The 10,270-nt window shown below is 47.1% G+C and overlaps 1 protein-coding gene across 1 annotated transcript; it reads right to left on the bottom strand.

Moving 5' to 3' along the window:
* Nucleotides 1–299: 299 nt before the first annotated feature.
* On the bottom strand, nucleotides 300–1,186 carry LOC123085392 (17.9 kDa class I heat shock protein). Its single transcript, XM_044507023.1, has one exon. It carries the CDS (start codon nucleotides 1,004–1,006, stop codon nucleotides 533–535), a length of 474 nt encoding a protein of 157 aa, XP_044362958.1. The 5' UTR covers nucleotides 1,007–1,186; the 3' UTR covers nucleotides 300–532.
* Nucleotides 1,187–10,270: the final 9,084 nt, after the last annotated feature.

Below are 10,270 nucleotides of genomic sequence, written 5' to 3'. Positions count from 1 at the left end.
GGTGCATACCGTACGCGGGGTGCCCGGCGCCTGACGCGGATGGGGCCGCGGCGCACGGTGACGGCGCCGGCGGAGGCACGAGCGAACTTGGGCCAGGCTAGCTGCTGGACCGGAAGTCCGCGGCCCTATTGAATACGGAACGCTGGCGCAAAAAACATAGCTCGGGCAAGACATGGCTGACAAGACACCGAGGCGCCTAAGCTCCGACTAAAATCAGCGTCACTGTAATGTTCAGTGTTCATTCCGAGTTCAATTGTGAGAGTTAGGAACATTCTACGATCCGCACGGCCATTCACAAATTAGCAGAGAAGGTAATGAATTTACTCAGTTGCTGATGGAGTACAGAGCCAGTACAGACTGATGAACAAACAACAACAAACCGGACTCAAAACACTGACACGAGAGACTCAAAACACTGACTGCAACATTGGACCATTCGCACGCACAGACGGCCGGACTCTTCTTGATTTTATTTCATCACGACGACCGGGGGGAGACTCCACACCACTGCTCTACATCCCATTTCATCGCTCTAGCCGGAGATCTGGATGGACTTGACCTCGGGCTTCTTGGCCTCCTCCTTGGGCACGGTGACGGTGAGCACGCCGTTCTCCATGGACGCCTTCACCTGCTCCGCCTTGGCGTTCTCCGGGAGCCGGAACCTGCGCAGGAACTTGCCGCTGCTGCGCTCCACGCGATGCCAGGTGTCGGTCTTCTCCTCCTGCTCCTTGTTCCGCTCGCCGCTGATCTGGAGGATGTTGCCGTCCTCCACCTCCACCTTCACCTCCTCCTTCTTCAGTCCCGGCACGTCCGCCTTGAACACGTGCGCCTCGGGCGTCTCCTTCCAGTCGATGCGCGCGCCCGCGAAGGCCGCCGTGTCCGAGGAGGTGCGCGGGACGAGGCTGCCGCTGCTGTTGCTGCCGGAGCCGAAAGGGAAGCCGTCGAAGGGGTCGAAGAAGTCGAGGGAGAAGGGGTCGAACACGTTGCTGCGACGGATCAGCGACATTGTCGGTCGTATCGGTGGGGATTCGAGATGCTGGTGGAAGGAATCGACGATTTGGCTGGTGTTGGAAGCGGAAGGGTGATCGATTGATTTCTGGGAGCTCTTTGATCGGTGCTCTTTCTGGAGAGTGGCGAAAGAGCGCACGAGCTCGCCTACTCCCGTTATATGGACCAATGGTGCAGCCTCACGTTTCATCTGCATTTATGGATGGTAGAAATACTGCCGCATGTACAGGAATGGGTCCGCCTGACGTGTTGACGGAGGACGTAACTGGGTGATGATGGCCCGTCCGTACAAGATAACCGGAGCTCCGTTTACCGGCTTTCACAAACCGCGTTTGAGGTGGAAAAAATAAGGAAATATAGTACTGGCAAGCGGCAACTGGGCTCCAACGAGAAGGGTACCTGCTATTCTAAGAAACTATTCCTCCGGTTTCGGTGCGCGGCTTGAGAGGGTTGACGGTGGAGACGGTGGGGGATGGGTTTGAGTTCTTAGCAGATCCAGTCGATCGGTATGCTTATTGCCCTCGTTTGATTTCCATTGACGGTGGATCATGAATCTCAGGGAGCGTTCTCCCGTTGGCTAGGTTCCCAGTGCGGGCGTTAGCAGGTGGTGACTACGCGCCACCGGCACAGCCCGCTCTAGGTCTGCTAGATGCAGTAGGCCAGTTCAACATTGGTGAGTTGGGCGACCGACGGCCAGGCTCCGAGTAGACCTGAACGGCGTTTGCGGGAACATCAGATTGTCGGCGGCGAACTCCGAACAGTCAACAGGCAACGGTGCCGGCCGTCCGCTTGCGAGGATGGGGTTGTAGGCACCGCTGTCCCCGCCCTCCTGCGTGGACTCGAACAGAGACGACGCCCAGGAAAAATTCCAGCAAATGAAGTCAGCGGGCAGGATGACGGGAGGCTTCGAGTTCCTATCAGATCGGGTCGATAGGTAAGATTTTCGACTTGATTTCCCACTGGCCTAGGCTGTATGCTCGGATTGGCTCCGTGGGTTGATAGGTTATTGTTGGTGAGCAGGTTCCCAGTGCCGTCGATTGACGGCGATTGCGGTGAGGCGGCCGTGTGCGCGGCAATGGTGGCGATGAAGAAACAGGGGCCCCGACGGATGACAGCTGCTCGGTGGACGCGTGTGCGAAGGAAGCTGCGGCTCGTACTTTCTGAATTTCTGATGCAGCTAACGTCAATTTTCTGAACATACATTGAACTGCTGTGAGTGCAGATTCCGAGTGGCAGAGCACCCCCAGATCGAACCCCCTGCACTGGCAGAACATTCAGAGGATGCTGCACGATTTCTACAACCTGTGCTCGTGGGTGCTTGGATCCGGCATCAGGTACGGGAAGAGCAGGCTATACGGAGAGGAGGAAATAAATGCAGAAAGTGATATGTGTTTGCTGAGTGAGGCCAACTCCAACGCACGACCCAAACGGACGTTCGTTTCGTTCGTTTTTCGTCCGTTTTGGCAGGAAAACGGACATCGTCGTCCACTTGCGGTTGAGCGGTCGTCGGTGCGCCCAACGAGCCGACCGCACCCTAAACTATCCGTTTTTTATACGTGAATTTAAACCCCAAAACCCAAATAAACATTGAAAATAACTCAAAACATTAAAACGTCCGCATTACCCAAATTCAGCACATTAATATAAACAAAAATATTAAAAACAAACTAGATAAGGGCCTGCGGTGCGCCCAATGGGCCGATCGCACCCCAAACTATCCGTTTTTTCATACGTGAATTTAAACCCCCAAAAAACCCAAATAAACATCAAAAATAACTCGAAAACATTAAAACGTCCACATTACCCAACTTCAGCACATTAATATAAACAAAAACATTAAAAAAAATAAGGGCCTGCGGTGCGCCCAACGGGCCGACCGCACCCCAAACTGACCGTTTTTATGACGTGAATTTAAAACCCCAAAAAACCAAATAAACATTGAAAACAACTCGAAAACATTAATATAAACATTAAAACGTCCCATTATCCAAGTTCCGCACATTAATATAAACAAAAACATGTAAAAAGAAACTAGATAAGGGCTTTCGTCGCCTTCCGTAGCCGCCGTCTACTCATCATCGTCGTCGCCGGTGAGGTCGACGTATGAAGGTGGCTGCCAGAGGTGGGATGGCGGCCCCTGCCAGGCCGGAGGTGGAGTGGGGAAGCGGCGACGCCGCCAGACAAGGACCTGGCCTTGTGGTCGTGCCTCGTCTTGCGGCCGGGAAACCAGCGGCCCACCATTGTCGCTGGTGGGGAGGTAGAGGAGCGGTGGGCTAGGGTTTGGCTGTCGGGCTACGAGGAGGCACGCATCACCGGGGAAGTGGAAGTGTGGACTCCATCGGTCCACGACCTTCACATTAAAAAGGACGACGACTGCTCGACCGGGATGGCTGCCAAGTAGGGCTGCCCACATGTGCGCGGTAAATGTGTGTGGTGGATGGTAGGTGCGTAGCTGCCACACGGGCTCGAAGCGAACGCTGAGCGAGCGCGTCGGCGTCCGTTCGTCGTCCGTGTGGACGCAAAGCCGGTGGATGTTTGAGCAGGAAATGAAGCGGACCAGACGTGAAATAGACAAAAAGTAATGATGGGGTCGCGCATTGGGCCGTGCGGTCTGTCCATTTGGGACCAAACGCACAGACGCGAGCATAATGGGATCGCGCTTTGAAATTGGTGTGAGTGTCATGTTCGTCTTCTAGACATTTCCTGGTAGGCCGACATAGTTGGCGTGTTTCATGTGGACTCTTTTATATTTTTGGCAGGGGAAGCCGAAGAAGTACTCGATCTTGCGATGTGAGTGCCTGGCAGTGATAAGGCTGCTGATTTACAATGTGAGCTACTAGTGGTACGTCCAATTTTACAATTCGATTTTGTCTTGTAAGCTAGGATTTTTCCTAAACCTGTATACATTATACGTAAGCACGTGTCAGCGGGAAAAGAAGCCAATCACTGGCAATCGGTGTCGCGAGTGTATTACAACAAATGACTTTGTTTCCATTGAAACCCAATTGAAAAAAAAAAGATTAAGCAAAAAATACTGCTCATATATACATTATTTGTTCATATGATGGTTCTTCTGTGCTAAAAAACATACTTTTTGGTCATTTCTCACTGCTCAAAGAAAGACAGTAAAAAGGATCTAATTTTTTGTTCCTGCTTTTCCTTTTTTTACGTTCTTCCTAATTTCCCTGACATAGCTTTATCATATTTCACATTGCTACTCCAGACAGAATACATGTCAATTTTGCTTGAATGGTTTTGAGTTTTGACTGATGGGCATGCTTGTCCAACCAGCCAGCCAGTATAGAACTATTCTAGTCAAAGCCAAGTGATCTGTTTGTATAGAAGATTTTTCTAATTAGATGTTGTGTGTGCCAGGCTCGTCAACATAGTCTACATGTTTTCAATGAAATCATTATCATTAGGCAGATTACAATTTTTTTGGAGGAAACGCTCTTGTCTTCTTTGCTCTAATTTCCTAGTTGTGAAAATATATCTACTACTCCCTCCATTCCTAAATATAAGTCTTTTTAGAGATTTCAATAAGGGACTACATACGAAGCAAAATTAGAGAATCTATATTCTAAAATATGTCTACATACATCCGTATGTTGTAGTTCATTTGAAACCACTAAAAAAACTTATATTTAGGAACGGAGGGAGTAGTTTGTTCATGTTTATGAGCATGCAATGTTACAAGATTCAGAGCACAAAAATTTGTTATTTTTCTCAGGTATGATCAGTTTCACAGTTCAAAAGAGATCATTGCAGATCATGGGAGCTGCTGGATTTGTTGTTAGCATGTTATGGTTGTATATATATATATTTTTTGCAGGTTATGTTATGGCTATATTAAGATGACCGAATAATTTTGCTGCATCTGTATTAAGTTATGTCTCGGATTGCCATGCTTTAGCTATTTTGTAGCAAGGTTGTGTGATGAATTCTTGCCTGCACATAATGTACCTAACGAAATCTTGTCAAATCGGTGCATCAAGTTTTTAATCATAGCAGCAGCCTCTTGGTGCACAGCTCGACAATCTTCTGTTCGGTCGGAGTGGCCGTGGCCAGTGGCAGACGGTACTGTACGGCACATGACGGCGGACCTTTCCTGTGCGGTGGGTACTGGATGTGATCTGGCGCCGTCCGTCATCCCGACCAAACGGCACGGCCGTGCGCTGTGGGGTCAACACGGTATTTTCCTGGAGCCTAATTACTGTCCATACAACCATGTGCTGGGATCCCGATACAAACGAGCGCACGGAGATAAAGTGAGCAGGCGAGCTCGTCCTCTCCTACGAATATTCGGCTCTTTCTGGGAGTATATCCTGTCGAGCGGCACGGGGGAGAATTTATAGTAGAGAGCTAGGGATGATACGGCGGAGAAGGAGAAAGCACGCTTCTGGAGATTTCTCTCGTCTTCCCGTGAAGACCCGAGGTCACTGGACTGTGTTCGTCGGTTGGGCCGGAATTGGGTTGGTCCCGTATTGTGGTCTTGTGGAGAAGACACCAGCAGCTTCTGGACTCTGCATTTGATTTGCGCTGATCCTTTTTCTTTTTTTCGGGAAAAATGCACTGATCCTTATTTTTAAAAGTGTGACTATGTCAGGTAGCAGCATATTTGAAGATGATTCTTCAGTTAACTGTGTCATTTCGACACTTAGCGGTTCAGCTGATCCAACGGTCCAAGGAACTCCTCAAGTTACTTTCGTCGCCCACCGTTAGATATATTTTTCCATTAGAATCATTGTTCAAGTTCCTGTTGTTACCGCGAGGCGTTCACCTACTTAACAATCGGGTTGTGGCTGAGTTGGGTATCGAATATTCCTGAATTCTCCTAAGGGATGAACCCTAAACTTATATGGCTTCGTCGATGGCAATACATCTCCCCGATCGGGGCCTCTTTCCTTGACAATTCTCAAAATTCGTCCATACAATCTTCTCCTCTGCATCTGTAGAATAGCCAGGATCTGACAAATTGGTAATCAGAGCATTGGTTCCTCGGTAGCTTTCGATCGGATCAAAATTTTCCACGAGAGGTTAGAACACCCACCCAATTCCCTCCCTGATGTCGTGATGATGGTGATTGGCGGCGATTGAGGCGCGAGGTGAGGGCGTGCCTTCACTGACGCATCAGGCAGCGGCGGATCCAAGGCGGCGCAGGAGGCGGTGATCGTACAGATCAGTAGCGCGGAGTGGTTGTGCTGGATCCCCTCCAGCAAGGTAAAATCCCACGTCCTTCACTGATCTGTGTACCTTGGTGGCGTGGAGCTTTGGCGGCGGCAGGATCTGGATTGGAGAGGCTGGTTGCCGCATCTGCGGTGGTAAAATTCCCCTTCTCTTCTCTGGCTCAAGGAGATGGGACGCGCTAAGGCAATCGATGAGGCCGATTTGCAGGAGCTGTTATCTCTGCGGGATGATTTTGGCACTTTGCAGCAGGACAGTGCATCCATGCGCAATGAAGTGTCCAAGTTACAGGAAGATGTCTAGTCTATCAGTTCCAAACAAGGAGAGATTTCTCTGCAAGTTGGAGGGATTGAAAAAGCTGTGTTAGATCCGGGAAAGCAGTTATCCACTATGAGTTCAGTCTTACAAAAACGGGTGGCTCCATCTGGTTCAGGAACAATGACTGAGAAACAACCTGGAGTGGAAAATATTGTGAGATCACCTACACTGCTACAGCAACAGCAGGAAAGACCACCTAGCAAAACTGAACAATTGAGGCAGCAACTAGAAGCTGAGAAAGAGAAAACCAGACAACTGGAAGAGTTGCACATGCAGAGATTACCTCCAATCAGAACTGGTAGAACTACAGTACCTCCTGGGTATGCAGTTCAACATAATTTAGAAACAACAAGTGCAATGGGTACCCTAGTCACTCAAAGAAGAGGAGGACACACACCTGCATTTCAGCAGTACCAGCAGCCAACTAGAGACATGCAATTGTGGCAAGGTTACTTCAGGACCTATGAGCAAGATATGCAAGCACAATTTATGAAAGCAGTAACAAAAGGCCCTAGGATGGATTTTCCTAGATTCTCTGGTGAAGACCATGTAGGGTGGATTAGATAGTGCAACAAATACTTCCAAATGGCAGGAGCAACTGAGGAGTATAAGGTTTCACTTTCACAAATGTATATGACAGGGGATGCTGATGTGTGACTCAGGAGATCTGGCCTACTCAAGAAACAGTTGTCATGGCAGGAATTTGGGAAAGAAATTATCAAGAGATTTTTCCCCAAGGCTCCTATGACCTCATTGAGCAGTTCACTTCTCTGAAACAAGCAGCAACACTGTGTTAGAGTACACCAAATCATTTGAGGATTTAATGGCTGAACTTCAGGAAGAAAATCCTACATTATCTGAACTATGGTTTGTGAGATGCTATGTTAATGGGCTGAGAGAGGGAATTAAGTACCAGCTGAGAGTTTTAAGACCAACCTCACTAACTGATGCTTATTGTTTAGCCAAGGAGATTGAACCCTGTCACCCTCCTCCTGTGTCTCATGACAAGAAAACTACAATCCCTTACAACAACTATTGGCAGAAAAATGTAGTGCCCACAGCAACAAAACAAGTGCTCAATACTACAACAGCACCAGCTACTAGTAACACAAACAACTGAAAATGTTAACAATAACATTCAGAGAAGCAGGAAAGTTGGTGAGTGTTGGAGATGTGGAGATAAATGGTTTCATGGCCACAAATGCACTTTAGTACCTAATGTGCACATGCTGCAACAAGGAGTGGAATAAAATGGTCCATATGAAGCTGAAGCTGATCAACAAGACATGTCAGAAGAAGGAACAAAGCAAAAAGAGCAAGCAATGTCTATTTCTGCACATGCTACGGGCCAACAGTTGGTTGTACAATCCCCTACAGTGATTGTGTATGTGAATGGAAAAAGGGAAGTAGCACTATTGGATCCAGGAAGTTCAACTCCTTTTATCAGTGAACAGTTTGCCATCAAATCCAATTGTCACTTGCTACCTATCAGACCTAGAAAAATCTCTGTGGCTGGAGGAGGTTTACTGCTCTCTGTTGATGTAGTTCCAAATTGTGCTTTTCAACTAGCCAAATTGAAATTGGAACATTCTTTCAGAATTCTCAATCTCCCTAGTCATGATATGATTTTAGGTTATGGTTGGTTTTCCATAGTAAGCCTTGTTGCTTTTGATGTGCCCCATAATCGGTTCAGCTTTACTGTACAGGGCAAAACAACTATTACAACAGCAGTCTACAACTCTAGTGAAGAAATTTTGGAGATACCAGCAGAGCAAGTAACAAAGTTACTGGACAAAGGTGTACATGCCTTTCTTATCCAAATTCACAACATAGTGGCTCAAACTCCTGATAAGCATTGTATCCCTGCTGCAATAAGCAAACTGTTAGTGGAATATGAGGATGTTTTTGCTGAGCCAACAACACTACCTCCAAAGAGAGAATTGGATCATAAAATCACACTATTGCTAGCAATTGACCCACCTCATGTTAGACCTTATAGAGTACATCATCACCAGAAGGAGGAAATGGAGAAGCAAATAAAACACTTGTTGGACAATAATCTGATCAGACATAGCTAAAGTCCCTATGCAGCCCCTGTTCTGTTAGTTAAAAAGAAGGACAGTACAATGAGACTTTGCATAGATTTCAGAAAGTTGAACACTGTGACAGTAAAGAACAAATTTCCCATACCAGTAATTGATGATTTTCTGGATGAGTTGCATGAAGGAAATATGCCCTAGAGGCAATAATAGAGTTGTTATTTTATATTTCCTTATATCATGATAAATGTTTATTATTCATGCTAGAATTGTATTAACCAGAAACTTGATGCATGTGTGGATACATAGACAAAACAATGTGTCCCTAGTAAGCCTCTACTAGACTAGCTCGTTAATCAAAGATGGTTACGTTTCCTAACTATAGACATGTGTTGTCATTTGATGAATGGGATCACATCATTAGGAGAATCATGTGATGGACAAGACCCATTTGTTAGCTTAGCATAATGATCGTTAAGTTTTATTGCTATTGCTTTCTTCATGACTTGTACATATTCCTCTGACTATGAGATTATGCAACTCCCGAATACCGGAGGAACACTTTGTGTGCTATCAAATGTCACAACATAACTGGGTGATCATAAAGATGCTCTACAGGTGTCTCTGAAGGTGTTTGTTGAGTTGGCATAGATCGAGATTAGGATTTGTCACTCCGAGTATCAGATAGGTATTTGGGCCCTCTCGGTAATGCACATCACGATAAGCCTTGTAAGCAATGTGACTAATGAGTTTAGTTACGGGATGATGCATTACGGAACGAGTAAGGAGACTTGCCGGTAACGAGATTGAACTAGGTATGAGGATACTGACGATCGAATCTCGGGCAAGTAACATACCGATGGCAAAGGGAATAACGTATGTTGTTATTGTGGTTTGACCGATAAAGATCTTCGTATAATATGTAGGAACCAATATGAGCATCCAGTTTCTGATGTTGGTTATTGATCGGAGATGTGTCTCGGTAATGTATACATAGTTCTCGAACCCATAGGGTCCGCACACTTAACGTTCGATGACGATTTGTATTATGAGTTATGTGTTTTAGTGACCGAAGTTTGTTCGGAGTCTCGGATGAGATGACAGACATGTCGAGGAGTCTCAAAATGGTCGATAGGTAAAGATTGATATATTGGACGGTAATATTTGGACACCAGAATGGTTTCGAGACGTTTTGGATATTTATCAAAGTACCGAGGGGGTTACCGGAACCCCCGGGGGAAGTAATGGGTCAACATGGGCCATAAGGGAGAGAGAGGGGAGCCCACAAGGGGTGCCCCCCCATGGGCTGTGCGGGCCCCCTTGAGGGAGTCCTGGACTTAGGGGTCCTCGGGCGTCCGACCTGTTGGGCATGGGCCGGACTATTGGGCCATGAAGATACAAGATAGAAGACTTTCTCCCGTGTCCGGATAGGACTCTCCTTTGCGTGGATGGAAAGCTAGGTGGCCGGATGTACTATTTCCTTTCTATGTAACCGACTTTGTACAACCCTAGGCCCCTCCGGTGTCTATATAAACCGGAGGGTTTAGTCCGTAGAGACAATTATAATCACATAGGCTAGACTTCTAGGGTTTTAGCCATTACGATCTCGTGGTAGACCAACTCTTGTAATACTCATATTCATCAAGATCAATCAAGAAGGAAGTAGGGTATTACCTCCATAGAGAGGGCCCGAACCTGGGTAAACATTGTGTCCCTTGTCT

The sequence above is a fragment of the Triticum aestivum genome, chromosome 4A (genome assembly GCF_018294505.1).
Source record: "Triticum aestivum cultivar Chinese Spring chromosome 4A, IWGSC CS RefSeq v2.1, whole genome shotgun sequence".
In the NCBI taxonomy this organism is placed as follows: Eukaryota; Viridiplantae; Streptophyta; class Magnoliopsida; order Poales; family Poaceae; genus Triticum; species Triticum aestivum.
The sequence above is the reverse complement of the archived record's forward strand: the minus strand, read 5'-3'. Positions and strand labels throughout refer to the sequence as shown.